Consider the following 27,039-nt stretch of genomic DNA (forward strand, 5'->3'; position numbering starts at 1 on the left):
TAAAAAGTTCTTTATTTTCAACATGACAACATCACATGGTCCAATACAAGTAAAAAAGCTAAAACAATGCTATCCAAAGACATCCCAAAAGGAGTCACAGCTCACCAGGAAGTGACTTTCTGGGACTTGGTCTTTGGTCCACTTAAAGATATTAGATTTCACTCAACATCAGGACGTTTAGGATCTTCTGAGATTGGATCCGCTACATTGGCTGGGAGGTCTACCTCTTTTACATTCTCTTTTGGACTGTCCTGTACTGTACTTCCCTGATGGAGTTCAGTTTGGAAAACGGTCTTGTTTCCCTTCCTTACTTCCCATACTTCCCTTTCCTCTCCATTGACCATCCTGTCGTTCCTGCCCCCGTATGTTGTATATGTGTGGATGGACAGATAATCGTGCAATTCCGCTTGTCGTTCTGCATAAGTGGTGCGTAAAGACCGATTGTGATCCGCTAACGTTTCTTAGTACTTGAACCGTTTGCTTCTGTGCAGCAGCTTTCGTTTCAGTTGAGTCACCTGAAACGAAAACGAAAAATGAGGACAGTGTGAGCAATGGTCCTTCAATGTGGAAGTGGTCTTAGCATCTGGAATCTTTGGAATCTGACCTTCTTGGACAGTAACCTGAGGCTGAAGATGATGAGGACCACGGCGGCAGAGTATCTGTAGAACTTCAGCTTGTCCTGGTAAGCGTTCCTGTGAAATGTGTGGTTTTAGTTGTGTAACATGTGACATCCATGCTAGCAGTTCCGTTTTTTTGTCTTTGATTCAATGATAAGACTCATGCCTTCTCATGGTTCCTACCATTCCTGGAGATCATCCATATGCAGGAACCTGTTACTGTTGTTTTTGGGTAATTCATACTGGGACGGCTGAGGGAACATCTCTTTGTAGAACTCTGCCAGCATTGCTTTCACTTCGGCGGCGTTGCTTTTGCTGTGATCGATGTCATCGTTCAAGCAGATGAACTTTCTGTTGGAGGAGTCATGGAAGAATTTGAAACTTCAAGGGCTTTCAATTGAAACGCTTTGATGGTTTGGGACGGTTCCCATTACTTGTCATTGTTCCGAATGTCTTTGAAATGAAGAATGTTCATGGCCCTGTCGTTCTTGATTAGCTTAAAATGTATCTCCTGCTCTCCCATGATCTGATACCTGCGGTATATAGTTGACTTATTAGCAACAGTGTAGAGATGTTGTTCAGTGTTGCACGATTCTCACTTGTATTTCTTCTGGTCTGGGAATGCTTGACGAATACGATCCGTGACGGGCTTGCAGTTCAGGATCAGATCTTTTGTGATCTGAGGCTGCCGATAAAGAAACCTTACAGCGTTCAATATCGACCAACCACACAATTAAGCTGGGACTTAGAGGTTCCTGGCTCACCATGTTCTGGTTTTTGTAGACCTCCTGATGGGATTTCACTCGGTTCACTTGGTTTACTTCTTTGGGTCGCGTTTTCGAGCAGGTGATCAACTCATTAGCCAAATTTACCAAGTCCTAGAAAAAAGCAGAGAAAAATGAACATCACAATCCTGATGTCAAAGATTATATCTTTGGTCCTGGGTTCTTCATATGTGGACCCACCGTAGGCAGCAGTGGCTGCTTGTAGATCCTCGTAGCGAGAGCTTCAATCTCGCTATCTGACAGAACGCCAGACCGGTCCTTGTCCGTTGTGTCAAACAGCTCTGAAATATTCACCTGCTGCTTGATGCTCATCAGGAAGTAAAAGTATGAAAAGGCAAACTGCATGTCGTCCGAGTGACGTAAGTAATGGCTTGACGTCTTCTCAAATTCTTTTGGGAATCTGCAAGAAAATCAGCGAAACATCCTGAGGCTGATCAGGTCTTTGAAAAAGGTAACATCAGAGCCTGCTAGCGCTCACGTGTCTTGCAGCTCCTGCATGATTAGCTTGTCAATCATATGCGGCGTGTGTGCAATCACTTTTCGGGACATGACGCCAAATTTGCGATTGTACAGCCTATCGACGTAGCTTAAAGAAGCACCAAAACTATCCTGGAGCCTTCGGCCGACGGCAGCACCATTGGTGTCATACGTTTGTAGACGCTCGTTTTCCTGTTAAGACAAAATACACGGTGTGGTTCTACGGTACAAAGTTAGACATGTTGTTCATGCTCACTTTCAGTAGGTCCTCAAAGTCCTCCATCTGGTGCCAGGGTAGAAAACCTTTCTTAGGTTCTAATGGAGCTGCCGCCTCATTCACAAATTCTGATGCCGGTGTCGGTGATTGCTTTTGGATGGCGTTCTGAGATATGTTAGCTTGAGGAAGCTGACCTCCAATAGTGGTTCTGACACTCTGAATCCCAATGCTGCGTACAGATCTGCGTTTTCTTGCTGCGCCGATCAAAAACAATTCAGCGTACCGTGTTTCAAATCGGACTGAAGTCATTGTAGACGTCCATACCCTTGCAGTCTCCTCCGTCCCATTGACAGGCAAGGTTGTTGCATGCCTGATCACAGCGTCTATTGCCGACCATGATTCCTCTGCAGCCCTTGGAACAAGTGGGAACACCCCAGGAGAGATAGACCTGAAGGGGAGTAAGAGAACACTTGTTGTGCCGGTGGAGAGATCATTGCGTCTTTTCTATTATGTCACAATCTACACTTCTACCCTTGAATGAAAACTGTTTTCTTGTGGCCTGGGATGCTCCCAAGCTGTCAAAGGTCAAGGATGTTAATGTTCCCACCCTGAGGACAAAATGTTGTACCCGCTAGCAGAAAGCGGAAAACTGTTTTGTTTTTTTTTTATTTTGGACCATTTGTTTATTCTGATTACTTTCTGTCCTTTCGATGGGGTGTAGAAGTCGTCCACCCAGACGTCTTTGCCAAACATGACGTCATCGTTGAGGTAAATGAACTTCTGAGAGATTCCCGGGATGCGGTGGAGGTTGCTCTCGATTGCGGGGGAGCTGAAGGTGGGGAGATGGCTGGGGTTCAAGAAGATTTCCTGCAATTCAGAAGATACATTTGAGGTACTGTAACCTCACACAAATGTTCTACCAGTTTGGCAAGATGTTTTTGCTCGTGTTAATTTAGAGTTCTGGAGGGAGTACAGACGGAATCATTAGAAAGGTCAGAGAAGAAATGGTCACACTAAAAAGATGCTTTGATGATAATAGATTGTCCTTGAACCTAAATAAAACTAAAATCAACAATAGATTGTCCTTGAACCTAAATAAAACTAAAATCAACAATAGATTGTCCTTGAACCTAAATAAAAATAAAATCAACAATAGATTGTCCTTGAACATAAATAAAACTAAAATCAACCATAGATTGTCCTTGAACATAAATAAAACTAAAATCAACCATAGATTGTCCTTGAACCTAAATAAAACTAAAATCAACAATAGATTGTCCTTGAACCTAAATAAAACTAAAATCAACAATAGATTGTCCTTGAACATAAATAAAACTAAAATCAACCATAGATTGTCCTTGAACCTAAATAAAACTAAAATCAACAATAGCTTGTCCTTGAACCTAAATAAAACTAAAATCAACAATAGATTGTCCTTGAACATAAATAAAACTAAAATCAACCATAGATTGTCCTTGAACATAAATAAAACTAAAATCAACAATAGATTGTCCTTGAACATACGTAAATAAAACTAAAATCAACCATAGATTGTCCGTGAACATAAATAAAACTAAAATCAACCATAGATTGTCCTTGAACCTAAATAAAACTAAAATCAACAATAGATTGTCCTTGAACATAAATAAAACTAAAATCAACAATAGATTGTCCTTGAACATAAATAAAACTAAAATCAACCATAGATTGTCCTTGAACATAAATAAAACTAAAATCAACCATAGATTGTCCTTGAACCTAAATAAAACTCAAATCAACAATAGATTGTCCTTGAACCTAAATAAAACTAAAATCAACCATAGATTGTCCTTGAACATAAATAAAACTAAAATCAACAATAGATTGTCCTTGAACATAAATAAAACTAAAATCAACCATAGATTGTCCTTGAACCTAAATAAAACTAAAATCAACAATAGCTTGTCCTTGAACCTATTTATTTAATTATTTAAATTAAGATTAATTATTTAAATTAAGATTAATTATTTAAATTTCAATTAAAAATTATTCAAAACTTAAATTATATTATGAAAGCAGGAAGTGAACAAATGTAACAGTTAATGATTGTAAAAGTACCCGATGGAGGGGTAGGATTTAATAAGCTTTGCTTCTTCCTACTCCTTTTGGACATGTGGAACTGGGAACTGATTATGGGATGCACTCAATTGTAATCTGATGAAAGAAAAATTCAAATGAAATTAAACCATTACCAACACGTCCATCTTTGTGACCTTGCCGGACCTTGGTGACCGCTGTTTCAGGTGCGAGTGCAAGAGACTGAAAGTTTACCTGATGTGTGACAACTGAAACTCGGGGGTTCTCCAGGTCGAGCCAGAAGGGAATCTGTCCGTTGGTGACGATGAAGATGTGTCGCACCCAGGGGGCGTATTTTTCCACAGAGCGTAGCGAATGGCGGAGTGCATCATTGTCCTCGAAGCGATTGGCTCTCAGAAAATCTTTGGTCTCTTTCTTTGTGAGGTCAGGGTGCATCTGTGAATACTGAGGACAAAAGCTTTAAGACCACCCAGAGAGCTTTTATTCCAAGAACTGCAGTTGTGTTTGGGCTCGGTGCTCAACCTTGATGATGGCACTCAGGTGCCAGAACAAGTACACAGGGCCAATGGCCAGCTTGTTATCATCCAGCATCAGTTGTTTTTCCGCCTCCTGCAGGAGATCAGTCAAGTGCTGCGGACTTCTCAGGTGGAGCAACGCGATGCCGGCTTCGGGGTACACCTCAACCTGAGGATCACGTGAATGAACATATTTCATACACGTTTATTTCTGCTATTATGATGATGTTTTGGTTGGTTTCATGAAACCTGTCAAAGAGCTTTATGATCGGTTGTGCCCGTTCACGACCACAAGGGGTCTACTTGTGTGGTACACTTCCTTGGAGACACGAAGTTTTACCGCAGTGATCTTGTCAGTGATGGCAGCGGGTAGTTTGGCTCGCAGCTCCTCCGAAACCTTCAAGGACCCCGGGAATCCGCTCAGATAAGCCATAGTGTCCATTTGGATTAGACCCGGAGCCTCGTTGTCCGTGGTCTGTCACACAACACGCCAAACACACGTGATAAGTTTGACAGTGAGATTAGTCATATTTATATTCACTTCCTGGAAACACAAAACCTCACCAGGTAACTTCTGGAGACCGAGAATGTCTGGCCATCATGGAGCAGACCTGCCAATGCCTTGTCAGCTGGAATACAAAACACGGTGATGTGCAGTCAGGGGAGGCCCAAAACTATGAGGGGGGCCCAGCCAACCGTCGGTAATGGTAATGGTAATGGTTTAATTTCATTTGAACATGCATCAGATTACAATTGAATGCATCCCATAATCAGTTCCCAGTTCCTCATGTCCAAAAGGAGTAGGAAGAAGCAAAGCTTATTAAATCCTATCCCTCCATCTGGTACTTTTACAATTAGTAACTGTTACATTTGTTCACTTCCTGCTTTCATAATATAATTTTTTAATTTTTTAATTTACTTTTTTGTCACGTACCAAAGTACGAGGTGACATGACATAATGGGTACCATAGTAAGTGTCAATATAGTGATATATATATATATATAGCACATCATGGCTGGTTCAAGACTCTTCATCCTTGTATTTAGCAAATTTATTTTATTTATTAATTTATTTTATAAATTTGTATTTAAAAAAATTATGGTTTTTTTTGTACCAAAGTACAAGGTGATATGACCATACAATGACATAATGGATACCATAGTAACTGTCAATATATATAGCACATCATGACTGGTTCAAGATTCTTCATCCTTAAGCTCGGTGTTGTGTTCAAGGTACAATTTGGAATCTGTGGTTTCAATCTTTACCGTCAGCCAGCGAGTGGAAGACGACAGCAGAGACAGGTTGGAGCGGTTTGTTGAGCTGCAGCAGTGCCTTAGCAGTTGAAAGGGAGGGCGACAGCGAGGCTAGCTCGTTAACCGTGATGTTGGCCGGAAGGGCGGGTTCAAGCACCAGCACGGGTGCCGGAATGCAGCGGGCCAGCGGGCATTCGGGTTTCTCCCTGGAAACGAACGAGACCCAAAAAGAATCATGTTGGATGAACTGAACAACACGGAACCCTCAGGGTGGGGGGTGGGGGGCTACTAAAAATAAACTAGCATACCTTTGCTGCTTTGAAACATTCTCATCCGCATACTCATACTTTTTTGTAACCCCCCCCCCCAGGTGCTATAGTGTAGAATAACAGGTTGTTTCTGTGTACTGTATCATAAGTGGATGAAGTCAAAGGCGGACAAACAGGTCAAGTGGACCAGACGCATCCAAACCTGAACTTCCATCTAAATGCTTGCTGAAGGACGCCTGATGGTAACCATGATAACGATGACTATTTCACGGTATTACCACACGAGCCACGCTCCACCCTCCACGCTCCACGCTCACCCACCCCAGTTCCTCCGCCAGTTGCGCTTTGGCCACCGCCAGGCCCCTCAGCAGGGTCACGTCTGAGCCGTTCACCCACGTGTAGACCAGATCCACGGGCATGGGCGTGCACTCTCTGCAACAAAGAAGACGACATCTCACCAGCGTCCAAGACGACTTCATAAGTAAGATATGGTTCTACCATATCTTACTTATTGTGTGGAAATATGGGCTAATAACTATAAAAGCAATCTTCACTAGCTAAATGTACTGCAAAAAAGGTCAGTAAGGATAATTCATAATGCCGCCTACAGAGAACATACTAACTCCTTATTTCTAAAATGACAAATACTTCAACTTGCTGATATAGTTCATCTTCAAACAGCTAAAATAATGCATAAGGCTAAAAAAAAACTTAAACTGTATTATGGAAAGCAGGAAGTGAACAAATGTAACAGTTAGTGATTGTAAAAGTACCAGATGGAGGGGTAGGATTTAATAAGCTTTCCTTCTTCCTACTCCTTTTGGACATGTAGAACTGGGAACTGATTATGGGATGCACTCAATTGTAACCCGGTCTCTTAGCTGTGAGGTCTGCGTGCTAACCACTAGACTGCCGTGCAGCCAGGAAAAATCACATTCACGTATATATTTCATATATTTCATGGGGTGCTGGAGCCTATCTCAGCTGTCTTGGGGCGAGAGGCGGGGTCCACCCTTGGACTGGTGGCCAGCCAGCCAATCCCAGGGCACATATAGACAAACAACCATTCACACTCACATTCATACCTATGGACAATTTGGAGTGGCCAATTAACCTAGCATGTTTTTTTTTGGAATGTGGGAGGAAACCGGAATACCTGGAGAAAAAAAACACGCATGCACGGGGAGAACATGCAAACTCCACACAGAGATGGCCGAGGGTGGAATTGAACCCTCGTCTCCTAGCTGTGGAGACCTAGTGCATTCACCACTAGACCACCGTGCAGCCCATCATTCATCAAAATAAATGAAAGTGTTGGGCTGCCCGGTGGTTAGCATGTTGGTTAGCTTGTTGGTTAGCATCCTGGCCTCATCAGAAGACGGGATTGAATCCTTTTGGGCGTCTCTGTGTGGTTTTCTCTGGCGAAGTTACTAGGTTGACTCCAAATTGTCCATAGGTATGAATGTGAGTGTGAATGGTTGTTTGTCTATATGTGCCCTGCCAGCGTGGAACTTCCATTCTCACCTGCTGTGGAACGATGTACAGTTGTCATAGTTTTGGTGTGGATCAAAAACCTCATGGAACTGGAGAGACTGCTCTTGGCTCCACCTTTCCACTTTCTGTGATTGACAGTAATTACCGTCACATTTAGACAAACGTCACGTAGTAGTTCAGTGTACACGGTATACTACATACTGTATGTCGTAGTCAATGTAGTAGAATAATAGTATAATTATTACCCATCCTCGGCAGACACAGCAATACCAGAATACCAGACTACGACCGACAACAACGCTTTTAGAAAGACTTTTTACAAAATATGGATGAAGTCCACTCACCTCCCCCGTGTGGTGGACGGCCACGATGAGGAGGGTGATGGCGGTGAAGTAGACGTGGCATCGGTACCTGGGAGACAGACAGGTGTGGACTTTCCTCCGAAGCAGCCTGAACACCCTCATGACTCTCACAAGTGGAACATGTCGCATTCTTCCAAGTCGCACAACCCACACCTGAACAACTTTCTCACACTCCACAGTGGGTGGGGACAATTAGCTGGTGTCGAAGCACATAAGACGCTCTCATTGGGCGGCTGTCAGATGCCTCGCATATGAAGAGAAGATATTTATTTCATAGTCCTATTGGAACTGGGGAATGTTGGCGAAATGACATCTGTTATTATTTTTCAATTAGGAGAAAATGATGACATTAAAAAAACTCACATTTATGACAAAGAAAGAGTCATTATTAACTATTAACTATGAGACTACTTATTGTTGCCTAATTTACACTTTTATCGCATAATTTTTAACTTTTCATCTCATAATTTTGTTTTTTAATCTTGTAATTCCGAGTTTTTATGTGATACTTTAAGAATTTTTATATTATTTTTATACTTAATTAATTTTTTTAACATAATTTAAATCATAAGTCATAATTTGGATTTTTAGTTTTTATGTGATACTTTCCCATCTCATAATTATGGCATTTTATCTCAGAATTGTAATATTTTATCTCAGAATTTGAACATTTTGTCTTGTAATTTAGACTTTTTGTGTCATAATTGTGACTTTTTATGACTTTATTGTGTATAATTCTGAATTTGTATGTCATAATTTCAAGTAGTTTAAATAATAAGTAAGTCATAATTTGGATTTTTTATTTTTTTCATCTTGTAATTCTGAGTTTCTTTTATGTAATACTTTCCCATCTCATAATTAGGACATTTTATCTCATAATTTGAACTTTTTGTCTTGTAATTTAGACTTTTTGTCTCATAATTGTGACTTTTTATGACTTTATTGTGTATAATTCTGAATTTGTATGTCATAATTTCAACTAATTTAAATCATAAGTAAGTCATAATGTGGATTTTTAATCTTTTTTCATCTTGTAATTCTGAGTTTTTATGTAATACTTTCCCATCTCATAATTATGACATTTTATCTCATAATTTGAACTTTTTGACTTCTAATTTGGACTTTTTGTCTCATAACCATGACTTGTTATGATTTATTGTGTATAATTCTGAATTTGTATCTCATAATTGTAACTAATTTAAATCACAAGTAAGTCATAATTTGGATTTTTTAAAAAATCTTTTTATCTTATAATTCAGAGTTTTTATGTCACACATATAATTCTCTCCCATCTCATAATTATGCCAAGTTTTTATCTCATACTTATGACTTTCCTGTCTCATAATTATCATAATTATGACTTTCATGTGTCATAATTATGACTTTTTAGGTCATTGACTTTTTATGAGACTTTCCTGTCTCATAATGATGCATTTTTTTTCTCATAATTTGGACTTTTTGTGTCATTATTATGACTTTTTATGACACTTGTGTGTAATTTTGGATAATCTTGTGTTTTTTTTATGTCACACTTATGTCTCCCATGTGATAATTATGACATTTTGTCTCATAATTCACGACTGTAAATTAGCTGCATTATTTGGGTGCAGAATTCTCCGCACCGCTAGGGGTCGACACATCGCCAATCAGCGGGAAGGCGGGACTGCTTCCAGCCGCAGAAGAAGCGTGAAAAGCGGATGGATGGCGGTCATGTGTGCGGGCGGTCACCTGACAGGTCCGGCTCTCTTCTGATGTTTGCTGTGTTTTATTTGTTTCTTGTCGCTACCGTCGAATGAATGCGGCGCCATGCTTGGCCGAGGAGAGCCATGGTAGTCGTCAACTCTGTGCTCAAGCTGCTTCAGAGGCAGACGTACACCTGTCTGTCACACCGATACGGACTCTACCTCTGCTTCGGGGGAATCGTACTCATGATTGTGTCCGCTTTCCAGTTCGGAGAGGTGAGGGGAGTCATTTTGCTTCATTCTGTCCATGTTAACAGCTGCTTACCCCGCCGTGCCGAACTCCAATCAAGGAAAGGGCGTTTTAACACAAACCCTGACTTAAAAAGTCCTCGGTACCCTTCTTAGAGACTCCATTCGGTTCTTTGCCACCAGCAGGTTCGTCTTGACAATTCGGCTTTATAATTATTCACCAGAATTCCCAAATGAGCTTTTAGGACTCTTCCAAGTGGAGTCTATCCTAGCTGACTAGCACACATTCCCACCATGCACACTTTCTCTCCATGCAGGTTGTGGTGGAATGGAGCCGAGACCAGTATCATGTCCTCTTTGACTCCTACCGGGATAACTTAGGCGGGAAATCCTTTCAAAGCAGGTGAGGTGAAATGCACACCGGAATTGAATTCCAATGAACTTTCCGAGCGTTCCCTGGTAGGCTCTGTCTTCCCATGCCCATCGATGTGGTCTACACCTGGGTGAACGGAACCGACACGGCTCTGCTGCAGGAACTGAAGACTGCGAGAGAAGAACTGGCTGAGGAACAACGAGCTCTGAGGTAGACCACAAGGAAAGATCATCTTGGAAGTTTTCTCAAGTTATCTCCTCTCTCCCGAAATAGGGAACGTTTAGGGAAAAACGCAAGCGAGCCGACAGAAGAACCGAAGGACAGGTGATTTGGCACGGATCGGTTATACCGCTTGTTTTTCCCGTTACGCTCCATGCTGGGAATTTTGTTGTGGATTTCCAGGACCAGGCCGGAATGCTTGCTATCCCACTGCATCGTGGCACCCATGCTGGCGCTGGATCCCGCCCTGCCAGCCAACGCCACCGTCAAGGAGCTGCCATCGCTGTCGCCATCGCTCGCCACCGCCAAGGAGCTGCTGCGGCTCAACAAACCCATCCACCCGTCCAATGCCGCCTCCGTGCTCATCTTCCATTCCCAGGCTGACGGTAAGGAGACTCGCCGGTATTTCCCAAGTGAAAGATACGCTCCTGTAGGGAATATATAAGAACATAAACGGCTTGCCGCCATTTTTGGTCATGGGGTGAAGAACGTGTTTGATGCCAGTGTTTAATGCCAGGGCATCCATCGTCCTCCATTGTTGTCTTAAAGCCACACCTCCAGTTTCACAGAACATCCAGCAGCAACACAACATTTTGGCATGACTACTATTTGAATGAAAAATCTATCGCTATCATGCCAAGTGTTAGCATGCTAATGTTAGCATTTCTAGCCGTTTTCATAGGTCACATATTTTAACACTTTCATGTTAGGTGTTAGCATTTTAACATTAGCATTTGTAGAATGCTAACGTTAGAATTGTAGTATTTGTAGCCGTTTTCACTGGTAGACTATTATATAAACGCTTATCGCTATCATGCCAAGTGTTAGCATGCTAATGTTAGCATTTCTAGCCGTTTTCATTGGTAGACACGTATTTAAACACTTTCATGTTAGGTGTTAGCATTTTAACATTAGCATTTGTAGAATGCTAACGTTAGAATTGTAGCATTTGTAGCCGTTTTCACTGGTAGACTATTATATAAACGCTTATCGCTATCATGCCAAGTGTTAGCATGCTAATGTTAGCATTTCTAGCCGTTTTCATTGGTAGACACGTATTTAAACACTTTCATGTTAGGTGTTAGCATTTTAACATTAGCATTTGTAGAATATTAACGTTAGAATTGTAGCATTTGTAGCCGTTTTCACTGGTAGACTATTATATAAACGCTTATCGCTATCATGCCAAGTGTTAGCATGCTAATGTTAGCATTTCTATCCGTTTTCATTGGTAGACACATATTTAAACACTTTCATGTTAGGTGTTAGCATTTGTAGAATTCTAACGTTAGAATTGTAGCACTTGTTTTCAGGTGGGAGGCCAAGGGTGGGATTGAACTCGGGTCTCCTAGCTGTGAGGTCTGCACGCTAACCACCCGTCTGGAACTCATTTTTGTAAATCCATCCCCAAATGTTCTCCATTGGAAGACCCAGATGATCCAAGGAGTGTCCTGTTGGCCTTTGGTCTTGAGCGGGATTGGTCCTCAGTCCCTCCACCCAGTCCCTTTTGTTGTTCCCGGGCAAGACACTTCACCAAGCTTGGACGCAGGAAGACCGTCATTTCTAACGTCTCCAAACATCCTGAGGCTCAGGGAACTAGGATCCCATCGAAATGGGACCACCCTGGGCCCCCATGAAGGTGGGGAGAGGTGCCGAGTGCGGTCCCAGTAACCATCAGACCCCATTGGCAGGAGAGCACCAAAGACATTGAAGGGTGGAAGAAGTTTTTCCACACGGCACATGACGCCATCACGATCCTTCGATGGCGCCATGGAGCTTCAGGTTGTGCAGGGGTGTCAGACGGCTGCTGTTTATGTGGCCATGTAGTAGTAGGCATCCCTTATAATAATGGATTAGATTTGATATAGTATTTAATACTCAACAATACAAAATGTATATTCTTCAATTATTTCTAATCCTGCAGCTGAAAAAGCCTACGGCGGTGTGTTCAAGGAAGACAAGAAATTCTCAGTGTCGAGGTGTTACCTGGTGAGTTTTTCATGGTCGTGTGACCGCTCGGGGAAGTACCACGATGACAACGCCCACCTTGTTGTGTTTTTTTAAATCCAGACGACCGACAAAGAGGCCCCGGGTCTGATCCGCATGCAGACGCTGGCCTACCTCAGCGGCTTCCCGGGGTCCTTCAAGGAGACAGAGCAGTTGCGAGTCAAACTGCCATCTTTTGTCACCGACAAGATCAAGCAGGTAACATGGAGAGTGTTTTAGCCAAGTACTAATACACGGCGGAAAACATAGTACAATGCTAGTACAATGATACACGTACGCCCCCTTCAGGTGCAGCCGAGTACTGTCTTCCATTTTTTTTTCCACATTGATGGTTGATCTGTTAAACATTTTTATCATTGGGCCGGCTTGGTTGGATTGTAATAACATCCAACTCCAGCAGAGGGCAGAATTGCACCTTGTAAACAGGATCAGCTTTTCAGTGGCTGCCTTGCCGCGTTCTGCCACAGGGTGTCGCTGTCGGGTGGGCTTCATAGATGAGATCCAGCACTGTTTACACACGATCTTTTTGATATTTATTTTCATATGTACAGCCAAACTTTTTCCAGTAATGGCCATAAAAGTGAAAAGGAAATATATGAATCTCATCTTTGTTTTCTATTCTATGTACTGTAGGTGGAAAAGCCTGTTATGAATATCAAACTGGGATCTTTTTTCACATTTTTTGTTATATTTTTAGACTTTATTTTTAGAAAATGGCTGCTGATTATTGCTTTTTTGCCACGTTTCTTGTTCATTGCTATCCCTTGAGGGTCCGCTTTTAACTCCTTGTTTAGATCACTAATCAGTTTCTCCAATAACAACGCTGCTTTTTATTTGGAGGGGGGGGGATGCTACTAATGATGGTGGATTACTGGGAAATAATCTAAACAAACAGACACCAGGCCACGCTGGCTGTTCCTCACTCGGCCAATCAGAGGCTAGCAACTCCGATCACATGACTGTTGTGTAGACGTGTATTCTGACGGCTTTATCATGATGGATGGCTGAGGGGGGGCAGGCTGGTTTTGTCCCCATCCCGGAGCTCCTGGCGTGTGATGACATGCGGGGGGTAAACGGCATGCCAACGGATGCCCAGTTGTCACGCCGTTTCGTGTCCAGGTTTTTCCGTCATGTGACCACGGTTGAAGGATGGATGGCATGCGGGGGGGGGGGGCGTCACCTAAGCCGCCATTGTGGGGGGGTTATTCACGTTACAGCAACTGTTTTGGAGTGGAGCGGCGCCACTGGAAGGTCATGGGGGATTGTTGGCATCGCCCACCCTGACACCCACCCCTACCTGCCCTTACCTGTTTGTTCCACAGCGGGAGCCCACACTGCCGCCCAAAGCCAGCGGTGTTTCCTGGTGTCCCCAGGCCCATTCTGCGAAAGAGGGATGAGACATGGGTCGTATTTATAGCTGCTGTTGCACCATGGTGATGAAAGAGCCGCCCCCACCCCAAACCCCCCCACCCGTGTACCACGTGTACAAACTGAAACCTTTGCGTCGGTTTATCCTGAGAAAGATCAGTCACACACACATTTCTGTTGTGTGGAAGACGTGACAACGCTCTGGTGTGGGGCTTCCATCCATTCCGTCCATCCAGTGTAGGAGTCGACTAGGGGTCCCTCACAGGGGTGGGACCTCTCCCCTGTGTGTATCAGTGGCTATGTGTCTGATTCACACTGGTTCACCAGTCCAGGGTGGACCCCGCCTCTCGCCTGAAGTCAGCTGGGCTAGGCTCCAGCACCCCCCCCCCACCTGGATGTTAGAGCATGGCTCTGTCTTTTGTGTGTGACTTCAAGCGTTTACAGCGGCTCACAAAGCATTATCCAGACGCACGGAGGGCTAGAATAGAGACGCAATGTGATCCTGGCCCACGTAAGACCCGACTAATCCTTGGCTAAAAAGAGAAAGGAGGCGCGTGTGAGATGCTCGATGATGGAGTGGAGCGCTTCTTTCCTGGGAAGCAGAGTTGCAGAGTTTTAACATTATTAGAGCCCTCTAAACTGGAAATAACACCCCTATAGTCTCTTTTACACTCCTATTACCCAACATAGTAGACATCATCATAAAAAAAGCTGTTTACCAGCTTGTAAATAGTTTTTTTTTTACATTATTAGAGCCCTCTAAACCGGAAATAACACCCCTATAGTCACCTTTACATTCCTATTACCCAACATACTAGACATCATCAAAAAAAGCTGTTTTCCACCTTGTAAATATATATTTGTTTACATTATTAGAGCCCTCTAAACCGGAAATAACACCCCTATAGTCACCATTACACTATTACCTGATATAATAGACATAAAAAATAAGACATAGAAAATCTTTTTTCCACCTTGTAACTATCATTTTTTTACATTATTAGAGCCCTCTAAACTGGAAATAACACCCCTATAGTCACCTTTACACTCCTGATATAATAGACATAAAAAATAAGACAGAAAACCCGTTTTCCATCTTGTAAATATTGTTTGTTTGTTTTTTTTACATTATTAGAGCCCTCTAAACTGGAAATAACACCCCTATAGACACCTTTACACTCCTATTACCTGGTATAATAGACATAAAAATAAGACTTTCCACTTAGTAAATATTGTTTTTTTACATTATTAGAGTCCTCTAAACCGGAAATAACACCCCTATAGTCACCTTACCCCCCATTACCCAACATAGTAGACATCATCATAAAAAAAGCTGTTTTCCATCTTGTAAATATTGTTTTTTTTTACATTATTAGAGCCCTCTAAACTGGAAATAACACCCCTATAGACACCTTTACACTCCTATTACCTGGTATAATAGACATAAAAATAAGACTTTCCACTTAGTAAATATTGTTTTTTACATTATTAGAGTCCTCTAAACAGGAAATAACACCCCTATAGTCACCTTCCCATTTGTATTGCCCAATATTGTAGACATAAAGAAGGTGGCTATTGTCTCATCAATGCTTTTTGCTAATGCGGCTTTAAAGGGCCTAACCATGGCATGACCTAATATAATACATGTAGTAAGAGTAAATACTCCATTTAGGATGTACAGTAAATAAAAGTACTGACTGTTAAGTACTTTTAATTGTGTCCTCCTCAGTTCGAGTTGTACTCAGAGGCCAGCATCGCTCTGCTCCACCTCAAAAGCCCCAACGACTTCACCGATCTCATGCAGAAGGCCAAGAAGAACCTGACGCTGGACGGCAAGGAGCTGACCATCAGCCCCGCCTACCTCTTCTGGGACCTGACCGCCATCTCGCAGGTAACGACGCAGCGGCAGGAAGTGAGATGGAGATTCCCTCCGGCGCCCCGCCCACCTTTTTACTGTCCAGTCCAAGCAGGATGAAGACGTGTCAGCCAGCCGCTTCGAGGACAACGAGGAGCTGCGCTATTCGCTGCGCTCGGTGGAGAGACACGCCCCCTGGGTGCGACACGTCTTCATCGTCACCAACGGGCAGATCCCATCCTGGCTCAACCTGGACAACCCTCGCGTGTCGGTTGTCACACATCAGGTAAAAAAAAAAAAAGCCACGCATCACACCTTCACGGGAGCCCCCACTTGATATTTTTCACCGTGAACCACAGGAAATCTTCCTGAACCACAGCCACCTCCCCACCTTCAGCTCCCCCGCCATCGAGAGCCACATCCACCGCATCCCGGGGCTCTCGCAGAAGTTCATTTACCTCAACGACGACGTCATGTTTGGCAAAGATGTCTGGCCGGACGACTTCTACAGCCATTCCAAAGGACAGAAGGTAACGGCAAACTGGATGCTCTGCAGTGTCATTGAAGCCCCTGTCCCGGGTTTGAACCCCCCCACCACCAGCTTGTTGGTAATGGTAATGGTTTAATTTCATTTGAACATTCATCAGATTACAATTGAATGCATCCCATAATCAGTTCCCAGTTCCACATGTCCAAAAGGATTAGGAAGAAGCAAAGCTTATTAAATCCTACCCCTCCATCTGGTACTTTTACAATCAGTAACTGTTACATTTGTTCACTTCCTGCTTTCATAATATAGTTAAATTTATATTTTTTTATTTTCTACTTTTAAAAAAATTGTTCACTTCCTGCTTTCCTAATATAGTAAAAAAAAATTTACTTAAAAAAATCTTTTTCGTTCACTTCCTGTTTTCCTAATATAGTTTAATATTTTTTTAACTTAAAAGAATTGTTCACTTCCTGCTTTCCTAATATAGTTTAATTTTTTATTTTTATTTTTTTACTTTAAAAAATCTTTTTGTTCACTTCCTGCTTTCCTAATATAGTTTAATTTATACATTTTTATTTTTTTATTAAAAAAAAATTTCACTTTCTGCTTTCCTAATATAGTTTAATAATTTTTTTTAACTTAAACTAATTTTGTTTGTTCACTTCCTGCTTTCCTATTAGCGTGTAATTTATTATTTTTTATTATTTTACATTGAAAAAAAATCTTTTTCATTCACTTCCTGCTTTCCTAATATAGTTTTAATTTTTTATTTTATTTTTTTAATATAGTTATTATATCTGGCCATATTTGGATGTAAGAATAACAAAGATGGCATCGATATTTCCCTCGCTTTCCTGCAGGTGTATCTCACCTGGCCCGTTCCCAACTGTGCCGAGGGCTGCCCGGGGTCCTGGATCAAGGACGGCTACTGCGACAAAGCGTGCAACAACTCCGCGTGTGACTGGGATGGAGGCGACTGCACAGGTGAGGACATTGTGTCACCTCATGTTTTCATGTACGCCACGCCCCGTGTTCTCCCAAAGGGGCCGCGGGAAGCAGCAGGTTCCCGGGTGGAATCGGAGCTGGGGGTCCCGGTGGGGCCGGTGGGTCGGTGTGGCAGTTTGCCGGCGGCCTGGGCGGAGCGTCGTACTGCAATCAAGGCTGCGCCACCTCCTGGCTGGCGGACAAGTTCTGCGACCAAGCGTGCAATGTTCTCGCCTGCGGTTTTGACGTGGGCGACTGCGGGACAGGTAACCTTCGGGCAAACGCACCCTTCTGCTTGGAATTCTTTGATTATATTATGGATTATTTGGAATATTTTGTTGAATTTTTTCTGTGCTGCAGAGCACTTTGGAGAGCTGCACCGTGTGAACCTGCTGAGAAACCAGAGCTTGTACACCCTCCCAGTCGGAGAGATCAGACCTTACTTCAGCTTCGACCGACTGGCTCACAGGGTCTCGGAGGCGCACGTCGGCGACAGCGCAGTGGTGCGCCACACCTCTGTGGCCAACAAGTGGAAGACCATTCACCTGCTCCTCCACGCCGACCACAACGCCACCCTGGTCCGGTACAACCTCACCTTCCAACGGGAGGACAACACGGCGTTCGCCATGAGCTTTAACGTCGTTGTCGACACTCGTCGGCCTCCTCAAGCTAACATATCCCAGACCAGCAAGGAAAGCTTCAGTCAGAAGAACACCACCACCACTACGGAACCACCGTTCTTGTTCCCAGACATACCCGAGCACAAACGGGGTCCTCGGATCCAAAGGAGGCAACCCGATGAACTTCAGTCGGTGATAGAAGTTCCTGCTCTAGACGAGTCGCTCTTGGCGGATTCTGTGCGAAGCGAGCTTGAGAAGCTGCGTGAGAAACTTCTCGGGGGGGACATCACCTTGAAAGGGTACAACCTCACCAAGGCTCGGCTCCTGAGATCCCAGCAGGAGACAACCCGGAAGAATCTTGAGGGGATCACGGCCGGGCGAGACCATCAAGTCATCCTTCCTCTGGAGGATGACGTTCCTCACGTGGCGGAGAGGCCCAAAACCTCCAAGCTGCTGAGCCGCATTACCAAAAGTGCAGAAGGTCAAGTCGAGACCCCCGACGCCGCTCCAGTGGGTCGGCGGCTCCAGCATTTTATCCCCGCCGACAGAGGCTTCCTGCCCTGGGAGAAGAAGAAGTACTTCCAAGACCTGCTGGAGGCTAGTATCTCCTCCATGGACATAGTTTACATTTATGCTAATAACGCCTCATTTTAATAACAAACAGGAAGAAGAACGTCTGCAGATGGCGCTGGCGTACAACGCCGAGAGCGACGCCGCCAGCCGGAAGCTGCGAGACACGTTTGCCGACTCCCTGCGCCACGTCAACAAGCTTCTCAACCGCCAGTTTGGCTTCGCGTCCCGAAAGGTCCCGGCACACATGCCTCATATGATTGACAGGCTGGTCATGCAGGAGCTGCAGGACACGTGAGTGTGGGACTGGGGGGTGGGTGGGCGCAAACCGCTTCGGACACTTAAGACTCACTTTTCTCGCAGATTCCCAGACGAGTTTGACAGGACGTCCGGACACCGTGTGCGCCACCCGGAGGACATGCAGTTTGCCTTTTCCTACTTTTACTTCCTGATGAGCACACAGCAGCAGCTCAATGTATCCGAGGTGTTTGACGACATCGACACGGACCACTCCGGAATTCTGTCCGACCGTGAAATCCGGACTCTGGCCACGCGGATACACGAGCTTCCTCTCAGCCTCCAGGTGAAGATGCGGCGAAACTTGGGAAAGGGGAACGGGATGCGGGATAATTATCGGGTTGACATGAGGGGAATTTTTGACCGATCTAATTCCATTTAAAATAGCCGATCATTTCAAAAATTATTGTGCAGGGTGAGCAAATAAAGTGCTCCTTTTTTCTCCTTCCTTTAACATTAGGCCTGTTATAATTCCTCCTGAGCTCTTTTGTAAACAAACATTCATTGAGACATTTTGTATGCTAGTTTTACCAAATGGTCCGCGATGGGCGGGGGGGGGTTGGGGCGGTGGGTTGGGTTGGGGGTGGGATGGGCGGAGTTAAGCACACAAAAAACCTTACCAGAAAAAAGTCCAAAGGATTTGCCTGAGACCTCCATGGTGTCAAACCGGCTGCTCGGAGCGTGTGCCCGACTACAGTGCACCTTACCCTGGTTCTGCAGACAACAGTGAGGTTCCAGCTTTAAGGACAAGTCGTGTTCCTTTTTCAGGACTTGACAGGTTTGGAGCAGATGTTGATCAACTGCTCAAAGACACTCCCGAGGAACCTGACCCAGGTCCACCTGGTCAACCCCACACAGGAAGCCTACTATGACCACAGCATGGTGATCCATCAACAGGAAAAATGCGATCTTCCTAGCAACTTTGTGGTCGATAATTCAGTGTTTTTGTCATCCGCAGCCCCCGGTCACCAAAGGCCTCATCCTGCACTGCAAGTCCGTCACGGATCGCATTCACAAAGCCTTCGTGGACCAGAACAAGTACAAGTGAGACCTCCGCTAGCATTGCTTTCTCCTAAAAATATTCGACATAAACCATTTCTCTTCCCAAGGTTTGAGATCAAGGGCGAGGAGGACATCGCGTTCAAGATGGTCCGCACCAACGTGTCGCATGTGGTCGGCCAGTTGGACGACATCCGGAAGAATCCCAGGTGCCGTGTGTCCCGGAGAGGATTCTTATACCGCGTTTTGACCGACGTCCCTTCTTCCTCCCGCAGGAAGTTCGTCTGTCTGAATGACAACATTGACCACGCCCACAAGGACGCCGCCACGGTGAAGGCCGTGCTGAGGGACTTCTACGACTCCATGTTCCCGCTCCCGTCCCAGTTTGAGCTGCCCAAGGAGTACCGCAACCGCTTTCTGCACATGGATGAGCTCCAGGAATGGTGGGTCTTCGGCAGAATGGGAAACCGCTTGCCGCTTCCTCTCGATCTGTATTCCGGGTCTCCTGACACATCGGCTTCTCGGACCACTTTGCTGGTGGCTCCTCCCACTTTTTACTCTGCTTCTCCTTCATTAGGACAAATCAATAGGTACACATAGCTTTAAGGTATTAGGGATTGATCAATATGTTTTTTTTCGGGCCGATACCGATTTTTTTCATCGCCCTTAGCTGATGGCCAATTTTGCTCGGGCCAATATTTGACGTTCTCCTCTCGTTCTGTGTGGAAGTGGTACGATTTTGGCTTTTTAAGTTTACAAGAAATAAACTCGGGGCTAACTGGTTAGCTCGCTAGCTGTCAGCCATGGCATGTCCCACATGATGGAGTGAAAAAAAGTTCTCCTCTCGTTCTGTGTGGAAGTGGTACGATTTTGGCTTTTTAAGCTTACAAGAAATAAACTCGGGGCTAACTGGTTAGCTAGCTAGCGGTCAGCCATGACATGTCCCACATGGAGTAAAAACAAGTTCTCTCATTCTGTGTGGAAGTGGTACGATTTTGATTTTTTTTTTAAGTTTACAAGAAATAAACTCAGGGCTAACTGGTTAGCTAGCTAGCGGTCAGCCATGGCATGTCCCACATGATGGAGTGAAAAAAAGTTCTCCTCTTGTTCTGTGTGGAAGTGGTACGATTTTGGCTTTTTTAAGTTTACAAGAAATAAACTCGGGGCTAACTGGTTGGCTAGCTAGCGGTCAGCCATGGCATGTCCCACATGATGGAGTGACAAAAAGTTCTCTTCTCGTTCTGTGTGGAAGTGGTACGATTTTGATTTTTTTTAAGTTTACAAGAAATAAACTCGGGGATAACTGGTTAGCTAGCTAGCGGTCAGCCACGGCATGTCCCACATGATGGAGTGAAAAAAAGTTCTCCTCTCGTTCTGTGTGGAAGTGGTACGATTTTGGCTTTTTTAAGTTTACAAGAAATAAACTCGGGGCTAATTGGTTAGCTAGCTAGCGGTCAGCCATGGCATGTCCCACATGATGCAGTGTAATAAAGTTCACCTCTCGTTCTGTGTGGAAGTGGTACGATTTTGGCTTTTTAAGTTTACAATAAATAATTTTGGGGCTAACTACTGTTGACATTTACCAATGAAAATTGAAAGGCAGCCTACTAAGTGAGTCCACAAGCCATGACAACACGGCCTCCTTGTGGGGGTGTGTGTGGGGGGGGGGGTGTAATGAGTCTGTCTCTCAGCACTGGCGGCCTCACACATTGCGGCACCTGAGTTGGTCCAAGTGGACTCGGTAGCTGTCACCACGCCGCGCTGAGTGTTGCCAGCTTGTCACTGTGAGAGGTGGGCGTGGCGGTGGGCTTCATGCCTCCGGCCCCCCTCCCCTACTTTTTTGATTAAAATTAGACCGGCCACCTCGGATCCAGCCGTGAGATCCGTGCAAGATCATCACATGGCTGAGCGTGTCGTCACGTCCCTCCGTGGGAGGGGGGGTGTCAGATGATGTTTGGTGATGTCACCTTGCCGCGACCCGGATGGCACCGCCGCCTTTGTTCTACAGCTCGCGTGTTGAGCATTTTCAAAATCGACATCTAATGCAACCTTTCACCCCCCCCCCCCCCCCCACCCACCCAGGCGGGTTTACCGGGACAAGCTGAAGTTCTGGACCCACTGTGTCCTTGTGACGCTGATGGCCTTCACCGTCATGTCCTTCTTCGCTGAGCAGGTCAGTGTCCTCACGCCCTTCCTTCCTTCCTTTCCATGATTCACGCCGCAGTTATGATTCGCACCCCCTCGCCACTTTAATTCCACCCGGGGGGGCTCGTCCGTCTCATGTGTGCCGTGCAGCGCCAGGACCTGACTCCACTGAAACCAAAGCCCCCCCCACACTTCCCTTGTGAGATGACCCCCGAAGAGTCCAATTGCGCCTTTTCGACTGAATATACAAAAAGAGTTTTTAATCCGGTGTCTTCTGTGGGGTGGGGGGCCGGCGTCAAAGAGAGGTTATCAGCCCCCTTGACCTCCATGAAGCGATGCCCACCCCCAATGGGAACACGTCAGGCTTGTCCCTCATCTCCATCCATGAGATCTCCACCGTGATATTAAGTTGTCTTTTGGATGACAGGTGTCATATTTCCACCTCACACCCGTCTTCGATTCCCTATTTTCCTGCAGCTGATCCACATAAAACGCAAGCTGTTCCCCCGACGCAAAGTGATCACGGAGGAGAACCCCGAGAGAGTTTAAACCAGGACCACGTCGTCATCTTGACCTCCATCCTCCGGTCCTGCTTCGTGGAGGACACCCGCCAGGATGCATCCTTGTTAAGGAATACAAAAGTCCAGGCAAGGAAGCCAGGCAATGCCTCTTTCCGCCACAGGGGGTGGGGGGCATCAAAGACGCAAAACACTCCAAGTTTAACCTGCGCAGGATCTGAAGTTCAGGAATTTTTCGCTCGTTTATCTTGCGTGTCGGCTTTGGATCAGGAAGAATCAGCTATTCGCTCGGATGTGATTTTTAAGGAGTTATTTAATTGTCGGTTGTGTCGTTTACATGCGATCTTGAAGTGCCTTCTATGTTCATTCCACCTTCACTCCTCTTTTATAAGACATGTCATTGGGGGGAGGGGGGGTACAAGGCCTTTCTTTGAAATAGGTATAAATATGGACGACGGACGCGGTGGCTTTCTTACTGCTTCATTACGCTACAGCGGCGCCGGCTCACTCCTCCCCCTCCACTTAGCGCGCACCTGCAAACGAGCTGTGATTTTTTTTTTTTTTTGGACAGTGGAACCTTGGTTAGCATCGTGAATCTGTTCCATAAGGTCCAACTATAACCAAAACATACTCTAACCAAATCAGTGTTTCTCATCAGAAATAATGTCAATCCATTTCATCATTGATGCGCATTCACTAGAACGACAGTCAACCACTGATGACATCACAGGAGCTGACTTCCGCTTCCTGATTCCACTCGTTAGCAAGGATGTTTACTTTAAGAACACAGTATATTAACAACGCACCATGTTGTACGCTAACCGAGTCAAACATGTTAACTGAAAAACACACTCGACGCTAGCGATGTGTGCTATCGCTGAGAAGAACAGTCAGCCACTGATGACATCAAAGGAGCTGACTTCTGCTTCCTGATTCTACTTGTTAGCAAGATGCTAACAAGGATGTTTACTTTAAGAACACCCTTGTTAGCAAGATGCTAACAAGGATGTTTACTTTAAGAACACAATATGTTAACAACGCACCAGCTAGCTAGCGGTCAGCCATGGCACGTCCCACATGGTGGATTGAAAAAAAGTTCTCCTCTTGTTCTGTGTGGAAGTGGTACGATTTTGGCTTTTTTAAGTTTACAAGAAATAAACTCGGGGCTAACTGGTTAGCTAGCCAGCGGTCAGCCATGGCATGTCCCACATGATGGAGTGAAACAAAGTTCGCCTCTCGTTCTGTGTGGAAGTGGTACTATTTCGGCTTTTTAAGTTTACAAGAAACAAACTCGGGGCTAACTGGTTAGCTAGCTAACGGTCAGCCGTGGCATATCCCACATGATAGAGTGAAAAAAAGTTCTCCTCTCGTTCTGTGTGGAAGTGGTACGATTTTGGCTTTTTTAAGTTTACAAGAAAAAAACTCGGGGCTAACTGGTTAGCTAGCTAGCGGCCGTTTTCAAACCTCTGCAGCATAAAAGTTGCATAAACGATGTTAATAAACATTTATAAACATTGAAGTCGGGTCTGGAACCAATTGGCGACGATAAACGAGGGACAACCGGAGTCGGATCAGGACGCCGTAGTGACGCTGTAGCATAAGGAGGCTTTTAGCAGTCTAGTGTGCGCACGCGCGTCCCCGTGGGACTCGGCACACTCGCTCATGTCTGAAATTCAGACGCCCCAAACTCGCTCTTTTTAACTTATTTGATTGGAAGCGACTGCAGCCTCGCAGGGCGGAGTCTTCCAAGTGAAATAAAATGGCACCATGTTCACCTTTTTGTGCTTTTTTTTTTGCAATCAAAAACAACAAAATGCATGAAAAATATTTTATTTTGTATTTTATTACAAATGCCCCCTCCCTCCCTCACACACACACATACACTTGTTAGTAAAAATTGTGACTAAACAGTGAAAAATGCAGGTTTACATTTGAATGCATAGTTTCATACATGGACACACAAAAATGAGATGTTGTTGTCGTCCAGTCAAAACCAGGAATTAAAGGGAAATGTTTACCCATCATCCACCAGCATTCTCTTTTCTGCGCCTTTTTAAAGATATCCAAACAGCTAAAAAAAAGACACAGCAGGAAGTTCACACTGCAGGTCATTTTTTTTGCTCCTGTGACCGTGTGAACTTGGATGAAGGTACTCACTGATGTAGAAAATATCGACTCCTTCAACGCATACACCACGGCGTCATGCTTACGTCATGCTACGTTACCCGAGTAGTGACACTAGCTATCACTGGCTAACTTCACCGATATCTTTAGCAAGCACAGAAAAGAGAGGCATAAGAATTGCGGAGAAGGGGCAAAATTCCCCCAAAAGTTGACTTTTTAAATATTAAAGCGGAAAAAAAACGAAAATGTGTTTGTACGGCGTACACTCCATCATAACAATGCAAAGGAAGTCAATGATTGAAGCGACCATAAAAAAAAAATGGAAGGTTCCGTATTGCAATGTGGAGTGGAAAAGACGTACAAACACGTTTGCTTTGGAATATCCACCATTTTTAATGAGAGGAAATGACTTAAGGCGACTTGAGCTGTACAATCAAAAACAATTAGAGCCCTTTAGGGAGAAGAAAGTCAGAAAGCAGAAGAGGTCGCGCGTTCAAACGCTTCAGAAGTCGACGGCAATGAGATGATAAAATCAAGTCAGGGCCACCCGTCGCCTGCTGACCAGTCCGTAAACTAAACACCTCACTGGAAATCACTCCGCAATTTGGTTGGTTTTTTTTTGGTCATTTTGTAAAGCCTGATTGGTCAGATTTATTGGAAGATTGAAAAGACTTAATTTTGGCTGAAAATTCTTACAAAAGCTTTAAAAAAAAAAAAAAGAACAATTTGGTATTTGGGTTATTTTTGGGAACGTTCGGGAGCGTTATTTTCCTTTGGCGAGCGAGGCAGGTTTTCTTTTTTTTTCCTTTTTAGGCGGAGATGGTCACTTGGTCGAGGCTCGGGGTGGATGGTCTCTGCTCGTCTTCGTCGTCTGCTTTCAGGAGCGGGGAGAGGTCCGCATCTCCCCCCGCCTCCTCCCGCCGGGCAAGCCGTCAGTCACGGTGGGCGGGGCCGGGTGGCGTGATGCTGAAGACTCGGATGTGCAGGTGGCCGGCGATCTGGAGGCACACGCCCGTGCAGTAGCGCGTCAGGTCCACAAGGGAGAGCACCTGAGGACAGGAGGAGGAGGTTAGTTGGACTTAACAAGAAAAGCACACCATACATGCTAACATTTGCATGCTAACACTTGGCATGATAGTGATAAGTGTTTATATAGTAGTCTACCAGTGAAAACAGCTACAAATGCTAATGTTAAAATGCTAAGACCTAACATGACAGTGTTTAAATATGTGTCTACCTATGAAAACAGCCAGAAATGCTAACATTTGCATGCTAACACTTAGCATGATAGCGATAAGCGTTTATTATACAAGCAAAAACAGCTACAAATACTACAATTCTAACGTTATGCTAATGTGAAAATGCTAACACCTAACATGAAAGTGTTTAAATATGTGTCTACCTATGAAAACGGCTAGAAATGCTAACATTTGCATGATAGTGATAAGCGTTTATATAATAGTCTACCAGTGAAAACGGCGACAAATACAATTCTAACGTTAGCATTCTACAAATGCTCATGCTAACACCTAACATGAAAGTGTTTAAATATGTGTCTCCCTATGAAAACGGCTAGAAATGCTAACATTAGCATGCTAACACTTGGCATGATACTGACCAGCGAAAACTGCAACAAATACTACAATTCTAACGTTAGCATTCAACAAATGCTAATGTTAAAATGCTAACACCGAACATGAAAGTGTTTAAATATGTGTCTACCTATGGAAACGGCTAGAAATGCTAACATTAGCATGCTAACATGTAGCATAATAGTGCTGAATGTAATTCTCCGATAGTCAAGTGCGAGGTCAAACACCCACCATGGCGATCCACAGGACGATGTGCTCATCGATGAAGCTGTTGAAGTACTGGTTGAGGAAGAGGAGGCCCGGTCCGATGAAGGCCGTGTCGGGGAGGTGCAGCTCGCTCTTCGTCATGTGCGCCACCTTGAAGAAGACAAAGAAGCAAAAAAAAGTTCAATTCCACGCACGGCGAGCGCTGGAAGCTCTGCGATGGAAGCCCTACCACAAGCTTGTTGGAGATCTTGGAGATGACCATGCCGAACGCCAGCAGGTAGAGACACGGGTGATGCTCGAAGAGACGGCTAGACGACTTCTTGAAGATGATGAAGGCCAGCGTGAGGATGAGGCCGATGTGCAAGCCGGGACTCAGCACGCTGGTGTCCTGCCAGACACAACTGTTAGACGCGGCGTCGCCGATCTTCACCGACCTTCACCGACCTTCACCGTTATACTCGAGCTTACCGCCACCGTGGAGCCGTTTTTACCGACGCCGCCGTTCAAGATGACGTGGAAGTAGTTGTGGCAGGAGTAGACGGCGCCTCCGATGATGCCCATGATGGGGAAGACGTACAGCTTCAGTCCGACGAGGGGCAACTTTGGCACAGACACGAATAAAACATAACAGAGACTGAAGAACCAAAACAGGAAGTCCCTCCTACTTGGCT

The 27,039-nt window shown here is 44.7% G+C and overlaps 3 protein-coding genes across 3 annotated transcripts in view; 1 reads left to right on the forward strand and 2 right to left on the reverse strand.

The window, feature by feature from the left end:
- On the reverse strand, window positions 1-8,216 carry LOC131132738 (N-acetylglucosamine-1-phosphotransferase subunits alpha/beta-like). Its single transcript, XM_058078646.2, has 19 exons — window positions 8,052-8,216; window positions 7,738-7,832; window positions 6,535-6,645; window positions 5,957-6,150; window positions 5,252-5,316; window positions 5,028-5,162; window positions 4,695-4,856; window positions 4,407-4,616; window positions 2,793-2,963; window positions 2,421-2,544; window positions 2,136-2,350; window positions 1,881-2,071; window positions 1,583-1,802; window positions 1,382-1,495; window positions 1,217-1,302; window positions 1,052-1,150; window positions 801-968; window positions 605-692; window positions 1-515 (listed from the first exon to the last, which is right to left on the reverse strand). Exons 1-19 carry the CDS (start codon window positions 8,196-8,198, stop codon window positions 462-464), a joined length of 2,649 nt encoding a protein of 882 aa, XP_057934629.2. The 5' UTR covers window positions 8,199-8,216; the 3' UTR covers window positions 1-461.
- On the forward strand, window positions 6,571-25,258 carry gnptab (N-acetylglucosamine-1-phosphate transferase subunits alpha and beta). Its single transcript, XM_058078391.2, has 22 exons — window positions 6,571-6,694; window positions 9,680-10,027; window positions 10,318-10,403; window positions 10,464-10,583; window positions 10,647-10,697; window positions 10,776-10,978; window positions 12,517-12,581; window positions 12,663-12,797; window positions 15,697-15,858; window positions 15,929-16,108; window positions 16,182-16,352; window positions 17,173-17,296; window positions 17,356-17,562; window positions 17,657-18,513; window positions 18,581-18,780; window positions 18,850-19,069; window positions 19,552-19,665; window positions 19,742-19,827; window positions 19,893-19,991; window positions 20,058-20,225; window positions 21,865-21,955; window positions 22,405-25,258. Exons 2-22 carry the CDS (start codon window positions 9,866-9,868, stop codon window positions 22,474-22,476), a joined length of 3,573 nt encoding a protein of 1,190 aa, XP_057934374.2. The 5' UTR covers window positions 6,571-6,694; window positions 9,680-9,865; the 3' UTR covers window positions 22,477-25,258.
- Window positions 24,938-27,039, reverse strand: part of chpt1 (choline phosphotransferase 1) — a 5,125-nt gene continuing 3,023 nt past the window's right edge. The window contains exons 5-8 of the mRNA XM_058078386.2: window positions 26,837-26,968; window positions 26,598-26,756; window positions 26,393-26,518; window positions 24,938-25,618 (exon numbers count right to left, since the gene is read on the reverse strand). Coding sequence (XP_057934369.2) covers window positions 25,502-25,618; window positions 26,393-26,518; window positions 26,598-26,756; window positions 26,837-26,968 — 534 coding nt within the window. The 3' untranslated portion in view covers window positions 24,938-25,501. The remainder of the gene's footprint in view (window positions 25,619-26,392; window positions 26,519-26,597; window positions 26,757-26,836; window positions 26,969-27,039) is intronic.

This window comes from Doryrhamphus excisus, linkage group LG2, assembly GCF_037039965.1.
Source record: "Doryrhamphus excisus strain RoL-2023G ecotype Guam linkage group LG2, RoL_Dexc_Guam_v1.1, whole genome shotgun sequence".
Classification (NCBI taxonomy): Eukaryota; Metazoa; Chordata; class Actinopteri; order Syngnathiformes; family Syngnathidae; genus Doryrhamphus; species Doryrhamphus excisus.